The sequence below is a fragment of the Phaseolus vulgaris genome, chromosome 1 (genome assembly GCF_000499845.2).
Source record: "Phaseolus vulgaris cultivar G19833 chromosome 1, P. vulgaris v2.0, whole genome shotgun sequence".
Lineage (NCBI taxonomy): Eukaryota > Viridiplantae > Streptophyta > Magnoliopsida > Fabales > Fabaceae > Phaseolus > Phaseolus vulgaris.
In genome coordinates, this window is record NC_023759.2 from 47,110,795 (window position 1) to 47,131,447 (window position 20,653).

Below are 20,653 nucleotides of genomic sequence, written 5' to 3' on the forward strand. Positions count from 1 at the left end.
TTTCCTTCAGTCGGTTAAGTGAGCAGGGATATCGTTCATTGGGATGCGTATTATTTATATTATTCTAATGTGTCTATCTTGTTGGACCCGTTTATCGAGGTAGATACCGCTTATGGTTGCATTATCTAATTCTTAATGATGAATTAACTTCGATGACCTTGATTTGAGTATTAATGATAATCAGGGTTGGCCGTCAGCCAGATCCTCAAGTATGAGTCGACCATCGACTAGATTTCCCTGATTTCGGTCATCTCGGGCGGATTTTCTGATTTCAGCCGGTTCTCTTTTGATCTGAGTCAGTTTGACCAGGTCTCACTCAGATTGTCTAGGTCTCGGCTTTGCCCCTACAATTAATTTTAACATTATGATTTCTGTTAGTAGAGTTATCAGTTATAAAAAAACAATGGTAGAATCCAAAAGGCATGATATATATATATATATATATATATATATATATATATATATATATATATATATATATATATATATATATATATATATATATATATAAAACATATGACGCTGAGTTATGTTCTTCCTTGGGTATTTAGAAAAGAAAATGAAGAGAAAATCCATAAAAGAGTTGAAGAAGGTTGGTTTATTCACATAAATGTGACGTATCTTAATTATTTGACATAAATGTGTTCCGTACGCGTAATTTAGTTATTGAAATTAGAATTGATTTAATTAAAGTTTGATGATGAGTGTGGTTGGATAAAATATATATAGAGACACATAAGAGGAGGTTTTGTGTAAACAAGAGGTACACTATAGTCTATACCCTGCAAAGATAGGTGTTGTGCATCGATCAAATAAAAGGAGATATTTTCTCTTATATAGAGTGAGAGGAATGGTTGTTCCTTCTTCTCCAACAGCCACAAAGGCAATGAGAATCCCTACCATTGACCTATCCATGGAAAGGTCACAGTTATCGCAAAGTGTGGTGAAAGCCTGCGAGGAATACGGTTTCTTCAGAGTGGTTAACCACAGTGTGCCGAAGGAGGTTATTGCAAGATTGGAAGAAGAAGGTGGAGAGTTTTTCTCAAAACCCAGCCACCAGAAGCGTCGGGCTGGGCCCGCAAGCCCTTTCGGTTACGGCTTCACCAACATTGGGCCCAATGGAGATATGGGTGACCTCGAGTATCTTCTACTTCATGCTAACCCTCTCTCCATAGCCCAGAGATCCAAAACCATCGCTAACGACTCCACCAAGTTCAGGTTCCTTCCACTTCATTCACCTTTCTTTCTCATTCCTTCATTAATTATTTTTTTTCATATAACAACTCAAATCTCATCAAATAGTTATAATAGAGGATAGTAAAAAAATGTTAATTACACCTGTTTTTCAATTGGTATGTATGACGTTTTTCTTATATATTAGCTATTAATCGCTATCACTATTTTTAACAACTCTACTTACCAATAGTTTAACAAAAAAAAAAAAACTTGATTCTATCTACAGTGGATTAAACAAACAACTTAATTAAAAAAATATAACTTTTAAGTTTTGTGTCTTTTTTAATATACCTTTCGTTAAATGGCAGTCAACTTAGTTCAATTCCCTTATCGCTAAGTTTAGAAAGTTCATTCACTTAAACCAACTAACTAACTTAATTTAAAAAAAAAAAAAACTTTTAGTTTTATGTTTTTTTCCTAACTGAAATTAAATTTAAAATTATTGTATTAATATGTGTATAATATATTAATATATATATATATATATATATATATAAAATAATACTTATAAATTATAATTATAGATATTATATTAATATGTATATCATACACAAATAGTTATAAAGTGGTGTGTGTGGCGGCTGAGGGTAAAAAATCGAAAACAGTATAGTAGGAAAAAAGAGCGTGAATTAATAGATTTTCATTTTCAAAAAAAGTAAATAAGAAAAAAGAAGAGTGGAAAAGAAGAAGAAGAAGCGTGAACAATGTAGTTTATTATTATTATTATTATTATTATTATTGTATTAGAGTTTGTTTTTGTTTCTTTATCATAGGTTGGTTAGCTAATCCAATTTACTACAAGTTAAACTTAAATGCATATAGTTTTTAGTAAGTGAGATTAATTTTAGTCTATACCAGAATTTGCAATCTTTGCTTAATAAACAAAATTCATTCTTGGATAAGGAAACAATCATATTAGCTCTTTAAATTAATTTATTTATTAAAACTTTTATATTACTAACAGATAATTTGTTATATTAACCAATGTAGACCAAATAGAAATATAAGCAAAGGATTGTACATTGTATATGTAATTAGTCTAACATGTGACAGAGATAACTGGCAGTAGGCAAAATAAAAATTGAAAATGATTTTGATTGAATAGGGCTAACTTGGAGAGTAAGGATGGGCCCAATGGCCCATCACATTAAAGAAAAGTAAATTGTACGACAACCATGTTACTCGTTCACAGTTCATGAACCTTCCGTAGAAAGGACAACAAATTCAAGTTATTTGTGCTACCATAACTTGCATCGGTTTCTCTTCGTACAATCTTGCGAGCGTGACCATGTTGTCCTTTTGTTTCCCCATAATAGACCAAATCTTAGATCACTAACAAGTTAGTAACTGACAAAACCCAAACAAATATATCATTTTCAAAACCATTTTTCTTGTATACCAAATAAGATGTTGTTATTGTTAGTCCTAAACCATGTTACTCTGTTTGTGTGTTTGGTAGTGTTGTTGTGAAGGAATATGTGGAAGTAGTGAAAGAAGTAACGTGCGATATTCTAGATCTGGTGGTTGAGGGGTTGGGGGTCCCAGACAAGTTAGCTCTTAGCAGTCTCATCAGAGATTTTCACAGCGATTCTGTTCTGAGGATTAATCACTACCCTCCATTGAAGGTGAAGACGAAGGGTAACAAGAACAGCATTGGTTTCGGGGCGCATTCTGACCCTCAGATGTTGACCATCATGCGGTCCAACGATGTGGGTGGCCTCCAGATTTACACCCGTGAGGGGCTGTGGCTTCCTGTTCCTCCTGACCCCACAAATTTCTTTGTCATGGTTGGCGATGTCTTGCAGGTTCCTCCCTTTCTCACTTTCACTTTTACTAGTAACTTGTTATCTAACACAATCTACACCACTTTAACATTCCAAAGTGCATCAAACACTGATAAATTTTGTTTGACATGAATGAAGGTTATGACAAATGGAAAGTTCATGAGCGTGAGGCACAGGGCATTGACCAACACGTTGGAGGCAAGGATGTCAATGATGTACTTTGCAGCACCACCACTTGATTGGTGGATTGCTCCTCTACCCGAGATGCTGTCACCGCCACAGAATCGAAGTTTATATAAGCCCTTCACATGGGCCCAGTACAAGCAAGCAGCATATTCTTCACGCCTTGGAGATTCCCGACTTGATCTCTTCAAGGCCCAGCTAGATACCCATCTTCTCTCTTCCTCTCCATCACACTTTCAATGTTGATATCACTGAAGAATATGGCTATGGCTAGTTTTTTTGGTTTGGAGCATTTTTATATTCTTTAAAAAGCTCAAGATAGGGATTTCTTCATTGACATAATTTAGAAATGTCCGTTGAAGTGGTACTGCTGTGAAGAATATGACACCACTGAATCCAATTTTTAATTCACGCTATTTCTGATATGATGCTAATCATCATACTTTCTGAATTTTCAGTGTAAAATGTTATACTGTTGTTACAAGGAAGGACTTTATTAGTGATTAAAGAAGCCTATTTGAGTTAAACATTTATCTAATTCTGCTATTAAGCCTTAATAATATTTTGTTTAAACCAGATATGGAGAAAGTACTAGAGAGATTGTTGTTGGACAAAGTATGAATGTGTTTCTGGTACTCGGTGCTGGATAGTATACATGGTACTCGGCTGTACACATGTTTATATATATATATATATATATTATTTTTTTAAAATTAAAACTTTATTTGCTAAATGTAGAATAAAGATGAACCTATGCTAGCATTTTCTGGCATAACAGTAAAAATAGGCTCTTTTGGTTGGAAGAATCACTAGCTTTTCTCTAACTTTTTTAAAAGACTATTTTTATTATGCACAAACTGTGCCTTACATAGATTATTTATTAAAATTAATTAAATATTGAATCTCAATTTAAATTATTCCCAAACCGATTTCAAATTATATTATTGATCAAACACAATTTCACTCGCGTAAAAATCTGTATCAGATACTCTGAATTTCTTAGTTGTTCAAAGGTTGGTAAGAAAATACTTATTTTCATATCAGTCACGTGAGTGCTTCAGATGGAACTCTCATATTCCTCCACTAATTTAATCTCACAATGTACAGCTTTTACCATTTTTTGGTTCCTCCTCTGTGTTTTATCATGCTCTATATTTTTTGGCTTATAAATACCGTAGTATTTGAGTTTCAGCTATTAGCTTTTTGCATGAAATGTATTTTTTTCTTCTTCTCTCTCTTGCTTTGTTATGTTTCTTGTATAATTTTTGTTAAATATTTCTAGATGTTATTAGATATTTTTATTTTCTGTATCTCCTTAGAGACTTGCGTGCTCAACACATCAAACCAACATTTTTTTTTCTGCGATAATGAGTCTGTGACACAAATTACATTGTATAAGATTTTTCATAAGAGAAGAAAATACATCTAAATTAATTACCACGTCATATGTGATAAGTTTAATAGTGAGATGATCAAACTTCTTCGAATCTCTTTGTCTCTTCAAACAACACATATATTAACCAAGCATTTTTCTCTCATTGTTTTCAAAGGTATTCCCATTGATGACTTTTACCTTTTCTTAGTTGTGTCTGCGATAAGCCCCTTTGTTTTATGCTTAAGCCCCTTTGTTTTACGCTTAAGCACTTGTAAGAGTCATGTTCTGTTTTCCATTTACAAGGACTATAGTACTTGTGTTTCAGCTGTTCACTTTTTTGCATGCAATGAACCGCTTCTTTTTCTTCTGTCTCGGACTTCGTTATACTTCTTATATAGTTTTTCTTCCTTCATATGCTTTTCATTCACGTTAATAATAAAAAATAATCATGCATATATTCTTTTCACTAAAAACAGAGCAGTGTATATCATATACCATTCTATTACAATATTCAACCGTACATTACTCACGCATAAAATAAAATATCAATATATATTTATAGATAATTGAACAATGATCAACAAATCTCGTTAAACCACTAAACTTTAAATTTAACTTAATCTTATAAAAAAAATATTATATAAAACAAAAATATATATATTTTATAATTTAATCTTTATTTTTCGTCTAATTTTAAGATCTGCAACAATGAATAAAATAGTAATAAGTAAAAAAATTATAGGAACAGAAATCAGGATTTTGGCTGAGCTGTGGTGTGACCACGCATGGGACAAGAATAAAAGAAAAGCGAAGAGAGTTGACGAGTGGAGTTAAGTGTGAAGAACTCAAAAAAAGGAAAGAATTTAGAAGTTAGTTTCAAAGGTTGCGGCCGTGAGTGCCACAGCACCAACGACAAAGTCATCGAATTTAAATCATATTATAATCAACATCCTAAAATCATTTAATGTCAAACAAACCTCACTTCTTCTAGATAACACGTGTACAACACCGTAACTTCAAAGTTACTCTTAGTTTCCAGATTAATTTTCCATTCCTTTCCCTAATAATCAAAACCAACTTTTACTCTCAAAATTATAACAACTTATATCTTCTACTACCATCCATTTATCATTAGTTCTAGAAACTAAAATACAAGGAAATAAACATAGAAAACTATTCAGAAGCTTGGTTATCCATCTTCTTAAAGTGCGATCGATTTGTGCTTCAGCTTCTACTTCCATACTTTCTGGAACTCCTTTGAGTCAAGGTTACTCAATCACTTGGTCTTTTGAGGAATATCGAATGAGGTATATGTAGAAGGCATTCCGACGCTTAAGTCAGTAAAGAAGCACGACATTCAGATGTAAGAGTGCTGTCATTAATGATGTATCTACTTTTTGGAATGTGTACTATTTATATTATTTTAATCGACTTACCTTGTTGAGCTGGATTAATGAAGTGAATTGTACTTAGAGATGTATTACTTAATTAGATGAGAGTGGACACACGGATTGGCACGAGTATGGAACCGGGACTCGTATTGGCCTAGTACATATATTGTACCGTAAAAATTGTGATAAAAATTAACAAAATGCTAAACTACACGAACATGAACTGCACCAAACGGAGATACATTCATTATGATTGATCAACTTTTTATATTTATTATCTCCTTTTTTTTCAGTATTTCAGTTAAAAATTTACATCTTCATTCATTACCACTTGTTCACGCCTGGGAATACCGATGAGAGACATATGAAGGTTTCCCACAACTCAAATGTTTTGTGTACTTTATTCCAATTACACCAAACCACAAACCTGAGAAAAAGCTATAAATTACAATCCCTTGTGTACATTCCTTAAATAAATTGTTTTGAAACCTCTTTCAATAATTAATATATATATATATATATATATATATATATATATATATATATATATATATATATATATGACAGATTAAAACTAATGTAAGGCAACTTTAAAAAAACATGTTTCACGGTTATTACAGTTGATGAATTATGAGGAGCTTTGCAATTTCAACTTAGGAACAAGGTGACGTGAGTTATGGAATAACACGTTAAACTGTAAACTGTTAATGCGTCAGAAATCATCAGCGAGCTGCTGTTGCAAGAACCAAATATTCTCGTCCGTCCACAAGTCAACACCGCCATAACCTTCTTCTGCACCATATGATGACCAACTTCCACAACCCATTAAACTGTACGACGCGCCGGAATCAGAGAGAGACGCCTCGTGGACATCCACCGCCGATGAAGCCTCTGACAGCAAACCCGGGTTACTGGCGGTGGCGGTGGCTCCTCCGCAAGGGTCGCTTTGGGCTTGAACCTTGGAGGTTAAGGTGGTTTGGGCTTGGCCTGATGACGAAGCCTGAGCCTGAATCCGCTCAAGCATGCGTGGCATCCACACAAAACGCAGCGTGTCTCTGAATTGTTTGCTGTTCACATCACATTTCAGTTGCTTAGCCTGCTTTACCACTCTCGTTCTCCAGTAGTTCTTAATCTCGTTGTCTGTTCTCCCCGGCAAATGTTCAGCTATTTTCGACCACCTAAACAAATACCACAACACCCCTTTAACGTGTTCTATCCCAAGCACATGAAAACTTGGTTTAATTATCTACTTTATCATGTTTAAATAAACACAAGTGATGATATATAGTACCTGTTGCCCCATCGGGAATGGAGGTCGAGAATCATGAGCTGTTCTTGGAGGGTTATGTTCCCACGTCGAACGTTAGGACGCAAGTAGTTCAACCATCGTAGTCTGCAGCCTTTGCCCGTTCGTTTTAGACCTGAAGTTGAAAACGTGGGTGTGAGATTAAGATTAAGATATGTAATCATGAGTGGTTATACATATAAAAGACATGAATGTTTGCATGCCTGTGTAGCGAGCAACAGAGTTCCAGTGACCTTCTCCGTGGAGTGTGATGTAATCGGAGAGAACTGAATCCTCTTCCTCTGTCCATGGACCTTTCGTTATTGACATCTCCTCTTCACTGCTTCCATATGTTCCCGAGGACCCATTTTCTGATAAACTCCTCTCCATCTCACAAACTAGAAGCTTAATTGTGGTGTGATCTTTGTTTTCTGTGTTAGTGTTATGGTGAGAGATAGAGAGAGAGAAAGAGTAGTTTTGTGTTGAAAATATGGTTTGGGTAATTCAGTTAAGAATGGAAGTGAGGGTGATTATATAAAGAGATTTGAGAGGAAAGTTTGGTTGAATTTAGGAGGATCTGCACTTTTGGGATGAAGTAATTTTCTATAGCAAAACCCTTTCAGTGGGCTGCTAAATAGTAAGCAACTAGGAATTGTTAATTGATGAATAGATATGAAAGTAGTTTTTATAAAATTTGACTTGGAATATAGCGTTGACTCTTTGACTCATGGACACGTTTATAGGAGAAGTGGACCTTAAAATATGAGATTTTGAAGATAGCGAGTCAAATAGAGAGTGGGTTTTGGTCAGCATTCTGAGTCCCAGATGGAGAAAAATGGAGGGGACTTGTATCTAGCCAACTTTCTTGCTCAACAAATTTTATACATCTGTTTCACTAAATTCGAGTTGACACGTTCTACGCGATTTTGTAAAAACGTTGCCTATGTCAAAAGAGAAAAATTTTGTTGACACTGTAAACATTAAATTAACACTGTTTATATTAATAATAATATTATTAAATTAAAAAATAAAATAAAAATTAATTTATTAAGATGTTATTAAAAAAAATCATCAAATAAAAACAAATTTATAATGACAAAAAATAATTATTTACTATAATATCTTAAAAATCATTTTAAAAATTAAAAAAAATTTGGTTTCTCAATTAGTTTCTATTATTGTTAAATGTTTCTAAATTAATATTTAATTAAAAAAAAGTTTTTTCTTATTGATAGTTAAAATCTTATTACAAATTAGATACTAATTTAAAAACTATTTAATATTAATAGAAACTAATTTAGTAATTAATTTTTGTTGGTTTCTATTTTTTTTTCTTCTAGTGTATTTTTACTGTTAAGAATATTAATATATCAACACCCATGTCAAAATTCGTTTTCTCGACCAAAATATCAGGGTTTACTAACACATGCATGCATCAGTATCAGTGTGAAATGTTTTATTAAAGATTTTTTTTTTTTACAACAAATACTTTATTTTCTCCTTAATCAGTGTCAATAAAGTCATTATAATAATAAGTGATTATTTATAGCTTGAATTTTAGCATATAATTAACAACTGTACTAAATAAGAAAAAGATTTGCTGTTAATAATAAATTTATTTGACTTAACGTGTTTATGTAAAGGTTGGTTTTTTAGAAAGAAAAAAAGTTGGAGCTTAAGAGATTGTGATTCTGATAGTATTAGAGTACGTTTAACCAACAAATATAAAGTATTTAACCTTAAATTTTTATAAAGCTAATAAAATAATTTTTAAATGATTTAATTAAGGATAATTAACTATTTATTTAAACCGTTGTAAAGTCCTTTCTGTTTTTACTCATTTTAAGTTCCTCATTCCTATCATAAACAGTTTCGCTCTTTCCGGTTGTCGTTCTTCCAAATTCTCCCATTTGAGCAAACATTAATAGTTAATGTTGTCGGTATAATGACCGAGGCTTGTTGTCATCTAACTTAGTAGATATTCTGTTACTATATGATACTTTTACACTAGTTGGGTCAAAAATTATAATTTTTAAAGAAACAAAATTATGAAGTTGTATTTAATGTTGAATTGAATATTTCTTTACTTTTATCTATATTTATTCAAGATTTAATTATTTTAATTTTTTTAATATTTACTAGAATTTACATTTTTCATTTCAATGTAATATTTTTAAGAGCAACCTTAGCCAAAAAAAATATACAGAGATTATTCTGTATTTTCTTTCTACATTTATAAATTGATAATAATTAATAAACTTTGACATATTATTTAAATTATAATCTAAATTATAATACATTGAAACGTGAAATAAAACTAACCTAAAAAAATCAAATCTTACAGAAAATTGAGATTTCAATTAAGTTTGAAACTGAAAAAAACATGAAGGAGGTCTCAGATGTTAGGAAACATCACATCCGATAACAAACCAGATAATCATCCAATGTAGGCAAAATAAAATCATCATTGACCTCATTGTGATTCAAAAATTGTGTTTAGACAATATAATTAAATTAAATAAAATAAAATTTGGGATTACATAGAACCCGAAATACACAAAATATTATAGGGGAAAGACATCACTCAGTGATGGCTAAGATATTATGGTTCGATTCTGCCAGCAATTTTCCTCAATTCCAAATCTCAGAAGAGGGAGCTTTAGCATCTTCATTGCGATGACACTTTCCCCACACAAATAAACAAAGTTCACAATAATAGCAGTATTGTTGAACGAAAACAAACGAATAAAAACTTTCAACAGAAAATAGGAATATGAAAAACTGTGATAATAATCCAAAACAAAAACAGAAGATCACTCAGTTCAGCGGGGTTGTCGACACGCAACGCTATCTCTCGGAAGAGAGAATGCTCTGCATTCCGGTCTGTTGAGCTTGAATTTTATAGAGTCATCACGGTGATCTTATACGATTCATGTCAAAAATCATCGCAAAATAAAACGTAAACCGAGAATTGTATGATGAACATAAATGCAAAAAATATGCGAATTAAAAATAGAATCAAATGAACAATTACTCCGATAAGGCGTCGCCGAATTCAAAGATGCACGAGTGTTGGAAGCTCTGGGTGTTGGATAGCGCGTTCTGAATTTATAGGAAGCATATTAGGGTTTCTGGACAACAGACCATACGCCGTCGTTTCAACCATTAAAACCTTGTTTCGAAGATGAGTGGGCCGGGCTCGAATCCGCGGTTATTTGTTGGCAAATTATTCCTACACCTTATCAATTATCATCTATCTGCACCCAATTCTCTTTCAATTCTTTTTTTTAACTTAACAAACACTTTTTAAGATGAAAACTATATGAGATCACTTAAATATGTTCAATAGACACGAGAGACGTAAATATGAACGTAAAATTATTTTAATACAATAGAAATAAAAAATATGTGAAATGTATATTAAAAACTATTGTTAAAATAAAAGAAAAGGTAACACATCCAAAAAGTAGGTCAAAAATCCAAAAAAATCCTTACCAGAAAGTCCAAAACCTTATAATGTGACTTACTTTGTGGCACCAAAGGATCGCTAAAACATATAATGGACCTTCACCAACAATATTCTACACAGTAAAAATGTTAATGAAAACAATGGTAGTATTGTTGGAACAAAAATATTAAGTAAGACGTTTAAAGAATAAGTGAAAAATCCAAAAACCTTACCATGAAATCCAAAATCCTATAATGGGACTCACATTGTCCCTCGAACGATGGGCTAAAACACGCTAATGGATCTTTCCCAACCCTATTGTGGGTGATTCTTCCTGCACCCCAACAAATTTCTCCCTGCACTCCATCCTTTTTGAAAAGATTATTTTACCATTTTAAAAAAAAATCGAATTAATTTTTCTATAATATTTTTAGAACATATTTTTCGGAACATATTTTATGAATTTTGGATTTACCATTATGTAAGTAAAAAAAAATGTGTTTCAAAATGAAAGTTTTTTGTCTTCTAAATTTACTATTCTGAAAATACCTTTTGCTTACAGAATACTTTTTATTTTGGAATCATCCAAAACTATCAAGAAGAATACTTTAGGTATTTCAAAGAATATAGGGGTGTAGGAAGAAAAATGTAGGATACAGGAAAAAACAAGCCCCTATTATACATGGTTAAAATGCTAACATAAACAACGAGACCTTTGTCGGAACCAACAAAATTAAGCAACACGTCCCAAGAAAGGGTTAAAACAAAAAAAATCTTACCAACAAGCTGAAAACGATATCACGAGACTCACTTTGTGACCCAAAGGATGGGCTAAAACACACTAAAGGGCTTCTTCCTGCACCACCATATGATGGATGGAATCCCATAATAAATATGAAAATACGATTTTGCCCTTCAATAAAATCATTGTTTTTGTTTATTAATATGAATAAATGAATAAATAAATATGAATTATTTCAGGGTGATCCAACCTTTTTACAAACTTCTTCAATATAAACTTATCAAAAGCTGCCAACACAAACCAACATGGATAACTAAAATAGAATCATCAAAAAACCAACTTACTCAAACTAATAAAAACTAAATAAATAAGTCACGAACAAGACATCAATCACAGAAAAAAAAAACGAGCATAAACAAATTTAGATGTAAAGACAAAAAAAAAACATTGTATGCATTCACCTTCTATCACCACGCATCATCAAGAAAACGACTCAACAACAACACTAGGAACAACTCAACAACAACACTAGGAGTGTCTTCATCAATTTCTTCACGCACCAACATTTCTACAAACACAAACCCCATGACCATAACTTCAAACATTTTAATAGAAGAATATTTTTGAATTTTTAAAAGTTAGTGTAGGATGTGAGATTGAGTGCACATTCAAAGAAAAGAAAGGAAAATACTATTATTGAAAAAGAAAAAAAAAATTACAAAAAGAAGATAAAACAATATATATAACAGACCCACTAAAACAGACTAATATATTTATTACTTAATAGTTAGGGGTGCTACAAGCACGTACCAAGGTGCACGAAGAAAGAAACAGAAAACAATGATATCATTGTTCGAACAAAAAATTAAACATTAAAAAAAAATGGCCTAAAAACACCATTAAACTAATTTCCTTGTTCACAAAGATAACAATTTGAAGTATTATTCCCAACAACACTACAAGATTTATAAACACACATTCCTTACAACGAAACTTAAAACATGCATAAGACGTACTAGTACAAACATGTTTCAAAATTAGTAATTGCAACAATAATTAAATACTAAGGAATAACTCATTCCCACTGTTATCATGCTCATTAATCAATGTCTTCTCACTCCACCTTTTATCAAATCTACATAAAGTGAGTTTGGGAATTGGAAATATCACCTAATAACAAAAACGAATTCTTAGATATTTCTAGAGAAAACTATAAAATTGTACACACATTTACAAAATCTCTACTTATAAAAAAGGCATATAATATATTTAAGACCCAACACAAACAAATAAAAAAATAATTAGAAAAAAAAACATATTCAGTATTAAAATTCAATTATCAGAAAATCGAATTTTAAAATGCGTTTTGTAATTTATTTTTGCTTTCTTGTTTAAAAAATGAATGGAGGAAAAAATATGAAAAAATATTAATGATTTGAAATTAATTAAATTGAGAATGTTTTTCTAATAAAATTGTACAACATGCTGGTTATTTTAAAAAAAGAGGAATGTAATAACATAAAGTTATAATTTAATTCGAAAAAAACGTAAAGAGTAAAAACTAATAAAAGTTAATTTAGTAAGATAAATAAGTTTAGAAAAAAGGTAAAAAAGAGTAATTCTGAAAAGTAGTTAATTTAATAAGTAATTAATTATAAGAATAAAAAAGTTGAAGTACTTTTTTGATATTCTATTTTCATTTTCATATTTTTTTCTTCTACTTTTATAATTGATAAAATGAGAACAAAAATAAGTGATAAATATTAAGCATTTGCACTTGTCTATTTGAATTATTTCGCAGCATTTGCACAAATAAATGAATAATGGATTTGACACATTCTAGGCAAAAGATATGCTCCCACTGACGCAGTAAAAATAAGTGAAGTATGTTTTTGTATCTACATCCATTGAATCAAAATTATGCTACCACCACTTTAATGTATAGTCATTTCCATAAATCTTTTCATTTTTACCATACATATATTCATAAAATATTTACAAACTCAATAATTTTCCTCATACTCTAGTTCTTGTACCTTTAATGTTTCTGAGGGGGGAAATTATTGGTTCTTTCTTCTTTTTGGTACGAAAAAACGTAAGATGTTACTCCAAGACAGAAGGAAAAAGGTGTTCATATTTGCTAATTTTAGTAAGGTCTTTCTTTTTAATTCTATTTTTTCCTCTAGTTTTGAACTAAAACATTAAGTATTTCTTTACGAACTCAATATTACCTATATTAACATGGTACATAGTATGATAAACGCAGATAAAATAAAATAAATCAAAATATTTTAGATATCGCTTTAAAAAATAAACATAATAATGAAATAAAATATAATAAATATTTTTTAATGACCAAATATAAAATTTTAAAATATTTCATGGATAAAAGTGAAGAAAAAATTGACTGAAGACTAATTATAAAGTCTCTAAATTTGTCAAATACTACAAATATACATTGTCAAAATAAATATAAAAAATTTAATAAATTATTTGATAGTAAATATGCTTTTTAAAAAATAACATTAAATTATAAAAGCAAAAAAATATTAAAAATAATCAATTCTAAAATATTTTATCTACCATAAAAAGATAATTGTATTAAAAAAAATATATAAAAATTAAATATTTTTATCAAGATTATAGAAATAATTTTTAAATATATTTAACTTCATCCAAGCTGTGCCTTACTGAGTCAAAGTTAAACAGGATCCAACTATACCAGAAACAAAAAAGCGATGGACCGGAGGAGGTGGGAGAGGGAAGACCATCGGAGAAGAGAGGCAGAATATAAGGCAGGTACATTGTCAAAGTACTCATCAACTAGAAACTCATCTACGTTCTTCTTCTCTAATTTCCCAGTCAGCTATGGGGAGCAAGACATGTTTAGAATTTTTCAAAAATGGGCTAGAGTGAAAGAAGTGTTCATATCTAAGCGCCCAAATAGATGGGGAAGAAGATTTGGGTTAGTGCGTTTTTCCCTGTACCAAATGAGGTGAGGTTGGAAAAGCAGCTGGATCAAATCTATATTGGCAACCTCAAACTATATGTAAATCTCCCAAAGTATAGGAGAGCAGAGGTTGTATATAGAAAGGACAAGCCAAACGTGTATGGAAGAAATAAAAGCCAAGTCAATGTCTCAGGTGGTAGGATGAAGGAGAAGGAGATCTGGCGTGAGAGAACAGTGAAAACAGGTAAAGTAGATCGAAGAGGTCTCTCCCCAAAACAGTCTTATGCTGATGTTGTTCGCAAAACTTCGCGAGGTGACTGGAAAGGCCCTACTTTTGAAACAAAATCAAACACCCCAGCATGGCTGGCTCGTAGTGCGGTTGGATGGATGTCCCCTGACCTTGCTTTTGACTCTTTGAATGAAGAGTTCGTCAAAGGGGGTATGAGCAGGGTAAAACTGAGGTTTATGGGTGATAATCTAGTTCTCTTAACTCTTAAAGAAGGAGAACGGATGGAGGAAATTATTAAGCTTAACAAAGAATGGTTCGTCTCTCTGTTTGTTAATATTGAACCTTGGTCCGTGAAATTTGAAGCTGGCCATAAAATAGCCTGGGTGAGGTGTTACGGTATACCGGTAACCTTGTGGAATAAAAATTGTTTCTTTAAGGTGGTCGGTGAAGTAGCATCGTTGGTAGATATTGATGAAAATACTCTGTCTTAGGAAAATATGGAGTATGCACTGCTGCAGGTTCGGCTACCTAGGTCCTGGAAACTAGAAATGACGAAGGGTTTTAGGATTAATGGCCAAGTTTACAACATCTCCCTTGTTGAGGAGGTCTTCAGTCAAGGGAGAGGAGAGTGTTCCTGTCTTGAATATCACCTTGCCTCATCGGACAGTATTTTATTGTCGGAAACTGTAGTGGAGGAAACTTTTCTTGATGAAAACTCCGGCGAAGAAGGCGCCGACCATGGCATTATGCGATGGGGTGTGGTCCCCGAGGAGGCAGGGCAATCCCAATCGAAGCTGGAGACAAATTGGAAGCGGTTTGAGAATAAGGCGCAGAGTGATATGGGATGTCAGAATAAAAGTGGTTTTTCGCTTCTAAATGAAGGAAAACGTGTGCGAGGGGAGTCTGAGGGAGGGACAGCTTTATCTGCTACTAGCCTAGTCAACGTAGCCTGCGCAGAAATTAAACACTCCCTGGTTAACCTAATTGAAGGGGTTCGGACGTTTAGAGCACTCTCTCTCGGGCCTAAACAAGGTGAGGCCCATATAGAGAACAAAGGTGTGCTTAGTAAAGCTGAAGGTATGGGTGGCCCTGAATGCGAAGAGGAAATTGAAGGAAAAGATGGTGACGCGGAAGGGGTTGGAACTGCGACTATGTCTCCATTTCCATCTCCACACCCTTGCTTTTCTTCGAGGGCGTGCGGTAGGGCTGCTCAATCAGCAGTGGTGCAACAGCAGGAAAAGGATTCGGGCATCCTCCCTTGCCACGCAACTCAACAATACAGCGAGGGACAAAACTCATCGACGGGAAGTTCCGACCCAATATTGATGACTTTTTACGGCAAGTGCACCGCGTTTGTCAGAAGTAATAATTGTCCCTAAGGACGGATATCGATCCCACAAAGAACAGTGAATTATCGAGTACAATATTCGCTAAATATAACAACAGAACAATAAAAAAGAGTTTGAAGTGATTATGTTGGCACTGATCAATAAGAAAACAAACAAAGAATTAGTTGCTTCAATTGGAAAAATTGGGATTAAGTTTCATCTCTCTCACTCTCATGTATTTTGATTAGCATGTTAATATTAAGTTCTTTAATTGAAATTGATGCCCGTATAAAAATCATTTATATCGATTCCTCGCATATAAAATCCTTAAGAATGTCCCCTAACTATCGATCCCTCGCATAATTATAAGAACAACTTAGAACGAAGCTCAGACGTTTAATAGCAATTAACATTTCAAGTCTATTCCTAGCACTCAAATATGTTAAGTATTGTTGTTTAGGTCCGAACCCTAAAAATACCTCCCGGTCAGATTTAAGATTCTCAATTTGTCACGGAAAATTAAAAGTAAAACAACAATACCAATAATCAATCAAGAACTGAATATTAATATATAAAATATCACCTCAATACATAAGAGTTTGAGCAGATTACTCCCAATCCCAAATGGTAGAATTAGCCACGCATACTTCTATCACCTTCCATTCTCCCAATTGGGTTACAATTCACTCTATGGTGTTTTCCTCTCAATCTGGCACCTAAGGTTGAGCCTCTAGCCCTCTATTTATCCTAGTTTTCTAGGGTTAAGTTGTTTATTGTGTCGCGCTAATGGGCTAAATGATAAAACATAAAAAAAGGCCCAATCTTTCTTTGCATCTTTTCCATTATGGGACCTTCTATCTTTATCTTTTAAGCTCAAATCATTCATCTTTAATCCAAATCTCCAATCTTCCTTAGAAATCTGCAATTAACACCAAATTTGGGAATAAAATACTCTTATTCAAATAAAGATCATAAAAAATGTAAAAAGGTATAAATTCATAAATTAGGGATTATTTTATATGTAAATTAGCAATAAATCCTCATAAGTGCCTATATTTTAATATGAAATATTACTGAAATTAGACACTTATCACTCTCCCCAACTTAGAATCTTGCTTGTCCTCAAGCAAAGTAAATGAATATATTTGAATTTAAATATCAAACAGCTTAATTCACTAAACAACAGATCAAATTAGAAACTTATGATGCTTTCAAATTCAAATATAGAAAATTATAGACACAATCAATTTCCAGGATCAAATCAAAACAAATAAATGACAATTCATCAAGGAATATCTTCTCATATGCTCACGGGTAAGTGTTTCTCTATATTTTCACTGAATCATAACAAATCACAGTTGCTTTTCATTTCATCTTCAAATCACAAACATATTAGAAACATGAATCTTGAGGTCTTTTCCAGGGTTGTAATGAGGCTGGGCTTCCAAAAAATATTGGTTTTTCTTAGATAACAAAATGCACATCTTAAAGAAGAACATATCTACAATTCAATTATAGAGAACATATATGTTATCTAATTACCACTTTCTTTCGATGTCACATTTTTCCTCATTTTCTTTCTTTTCATGATAAAAAAAATTCTATCTTTCTTTTTTTATTATTTCTTTTTCTTCTTCTGTTTCTTTTTTTTTTCAATAATAGGAAAAGATTCTTCCTATTTTCAACTTTTTGAACTTTCAAAATCAGAACCAACCATTCCCTTTTCTATATGTATTGCATTTATATTCTCCTTCCTTAGACATGCTAAAGGGTAGAAAATTATATCAATAAAGGTTAAGGTACAATATTAACAAAAAATTTCTTAGCCCAAAGGGGATATAAAAAAAAATGGAATTCTAATATAAAGGTTGGCTTTTTGGCCCTGGCTCCTAATTAACACAAACAATTGCCTCAATCATCTTCATGCTCTTTTATGATGCAACAAAAATAAAAATTAAGCAACCACAACTGTCAATTCATCAGTAAAACTCTCAAAAACTGTTTCAGGTTCACACACTCACTTGGTTTAAATGGTCTCATTCTTTTTTGTCTTGTCATTATCTGTCATAATCAATCATCCTGTTAACTTTTCATGTATTATATTTTAACTACATTTGAATAGGGATTCAATCATATTTTCTTTTCTAACCTGTGTCTAATTCATCTCACTATTTAATATTTAAACACAAATTCTTTTTTCCACAATTCAAAATTAATATTCTAGTTCTTTTTTTATTTGAAAAAAAAAACTAGAAAACAAACAAATTAAAACTGAAATTTAGTCAAGAAAGATAATTCAAGACTTAAAATTACCAAACTAATAAGAAATTTATTCAAAATAAGCAATATAAACAAACTAAACAAATAAGAAAATAAACAGAAAACAAAATAACCGAAAAATAAAATAGATAAAATAAGACAAAATTCAAATAACTGAAAAGAAAAGAGAATTAGAAAAATAAAACCATATTTTTGCTCAATCCTCTCTTCTTAAGAAATCATCCAGCTTTTTGTTAAGATCTTTATCTACGATCTTTGCTTCATTTGCTGGATCTGCCCCCTAAATAATAAAACCTGTCCCCAGGTCAAAATACATAACATAGGTTGGGTTTCCCTTGAAATTCTCCATGGTTTACCAGTTGGGCTTATTTGATAGAAGTGATTGGCTAGACAGAATTTCCTAGCCACTTCATTATTAAAACCATATGTTCTCCCTCAACTGGTGATAGGTACCGTCATCATCATCTCTCAGTCTTTTCTAACTTCTCTCCTTGCTTCTTTTTTCTTTATTTTTAACTTCTATTCTTCTGGGTTGTCTTCTCAATTGTATAAAAACTTGTTTTCTTAATATCATAAGACAACTCAAGCAAAGATTAGTATAACAAGTAAATAGTTTTTTTTTTAAAAAAAAAAATGAAATAAAGAAAACAGAAAATTTAAAATAACAAGAGAAAGAGAAATAAATAGTAAATAAAAAACAGAACAAAAAAAAAACAAAAACTTACTTAAATAAAAACTAAAAAATAAATAATATAATAAAACTATAATTTTTAACAAAAAAAAATAAAAAATAAAAACAAGAATAATATATAAAAACTAAAAATATACAAAATAAACAAAATTAAATAACTAACTAAGAAAACTAAAACAAAATATATAGATAGAAAAACAACTTGCGTGAAATAAAAACTAAGAATGAAATCAAAGAAAATAATAAAACTAAAAATAAAAATAAAATAAATAACTATTAAAAAAAATAAACAAAAATAAAACAGAAACTAATAGTAATAAATAATAAATAAATAAAAACTACGTAAACTCTAAATAAATAACTTAAGCTAAACGTAAAAATAAAATATGATCAAACAAAATCCAAATCAAAATAAAATAAAAATATAATAAAAACAAAAATCAAAACAAAATAAAATAATTACAGTAAAAAAACTTTTACTACGTAAACAATATAAAAACAAAAAAAGTAAAGAATAAAATAAAATATAACAAAACAAAATACAAATAAAATAAATAAAGTAAACAAATAAAAAAACTTAAAAGAAAAAATATTAACATAAAAATAACAGTTTTAAAAAAAAACAAACATATTCATATTAAAAAAAACTTTGTACGTATTCAAAACTAGAGAAAAAAACAAAATCTTTACAAAATAATAAAAAAATCTAGAAAACAAAAAAACAAAATTATTCACATCTAAAAAGAAAAACAAAATATTTACAAAAATATTCAAATTAAAAAAAATAAAAACTAAAAAAAATTATTCACATAAAAAAAATAAAATAGTTAGTATATTCACAATATTTAGGAAATTATACTCAACAAATCAAACCTGTCCCCGGCAACGGCGCCAAAAACTTGATGACTTTTTACGGCAAGTGCACCGCGTTTGTCAGAAGTAATAATTGTCCCTAAGGACGGATATCGATCCCACAAAGAACAGTGAATTATCGAGTACAATATTCGCTAAATATAACAACAGAACAATAAAAAAGAGTTTGAAGTGATTATGTTGGCACTGATCAATAAGAAAACAAACAAAGAATTAGTTGCTTCAATTGGAAAAATTGGGATTAAGTTTCATCTCTCTCACTCTCATGTATTTTGATTAGCATGTTAATATTAAGTTCTTTAATTGAAATTGATGCCCGTATAAAAATCATTTATATCGATTCCTCGCATATAAAATCCTTAAGAATGTCCCCTAACTATCGATCCCTCGCATAATTATAAGAACAACTTAGAACGAAGCTCAGACGTTTAATAACAATTAACATTTCAAGTCTATTCCTAGCACTCAAATATGTTAAGTATTGTTGTTTAGGTCCGAACCCTAAAAATACCTCCCGGTCAGATTTAAGATTCTCAATTTGTCACGGAAAATTAAAAGTAAAACAACAATACCAATAATCAATCAAGAACTGAATATTAATATATAAAATATCACCTCAATACATAAGAGTTTGAGCAGATTACTCCCAATCCCAAATGGTAGAATTAGCCACGCATACTTCTATCACCTTCCATTCTCCCAATTGGGTTACAATTCACTCTATGGTGTTTTCCTCTCAATCTGGCACCTAAGGTTGAGCCTCTAGCCCTCTATTTATCCTAGTTTTCTAGGGTTAAGTTGTTTATTGTGTCGCGCTAATGGGCTAAATGATAAAACATAAAAAAAGGCCCAATCTTT

General features: G+C 31.3%; 2 protein-coding genes and 2 non-coding genes across 4 annotated transcripts; 1 reads left to right on the forward strand and 3 right to left on the reverse strand.

Moving 5' to 3' along the window:
* The first annotated feature begins 753 nt into the window (after nt 1-753).
* Nucleotides 754-3,730, forward strand: LOC137816244 (gibberellin 2-beta-dioxygenase 2-like). The gene is made up of 3 exons (XM_068619319.1): nt 754-1,218; nt 2,696-3,041; nt 3,159-3,730. The coding sequence occupies exons 1-3, from the start codon at nt 851-853 to the stop codon at nt 3,447-3,449; spliced, it is 1,005 nt and encodes a 334-aa protein (XP_068475420.1). The 5' UTR covers nt 754-850; the 3' UTR covers nt 3,450-3,730.
* Nucleotides 3,731-6,340: 2,610 nt separating this feature from the next.
* On the reverse strand, nt 6,341-7,861 carry LOC137814806 (transcription factor MYB108-like). The gene is made up of 3 exons (XM_068617717.1): nt 7,479-7,861; nt 7,261-7,390; nt 6,341-7,147 (listed from the first exon to the last, which is right to left on the reverse strand). Exons 1-3 carry the CDS (start codon nt 7,642-7,644, stop codon nt 6,682-6,684), a joined length of 762 nt encoding a protein of 253 aa, XP_068473818.1. The 5' UTR covers nt 7,645-7,861; the 3' UTR covers nt 6,341-6,681.
* A 1,973-nt stretch (nt 7,862-9,834) lies between these two features.
* LOC137816782 (small nucleolar RNA R30/Z108) lies at nt 9,835-9,936 on the reverse strand. Its single transcript, XR_011081891.1, has one exon. It is a non-coding gene; the product is annotated as a small nucleolar RNA R30/Z108 (small nucleolar RNA).
* A 129-nt stretch (nt 9,937-10,065) lies between these two features.
* LOC137816754 (small nucleolar RNA Z107/R87) lies at nt 10,066-10,175 on the reverse strand. The gene has a single exon (XR_011081868.1). It is a non-coding gene; the product is annotated as a small nucleolar RNA Z107/R87 (small nucleolar RNA).
* Between the last annotated feature and the right edge of the window lie 10,478 nt (nt 10,176-20,653).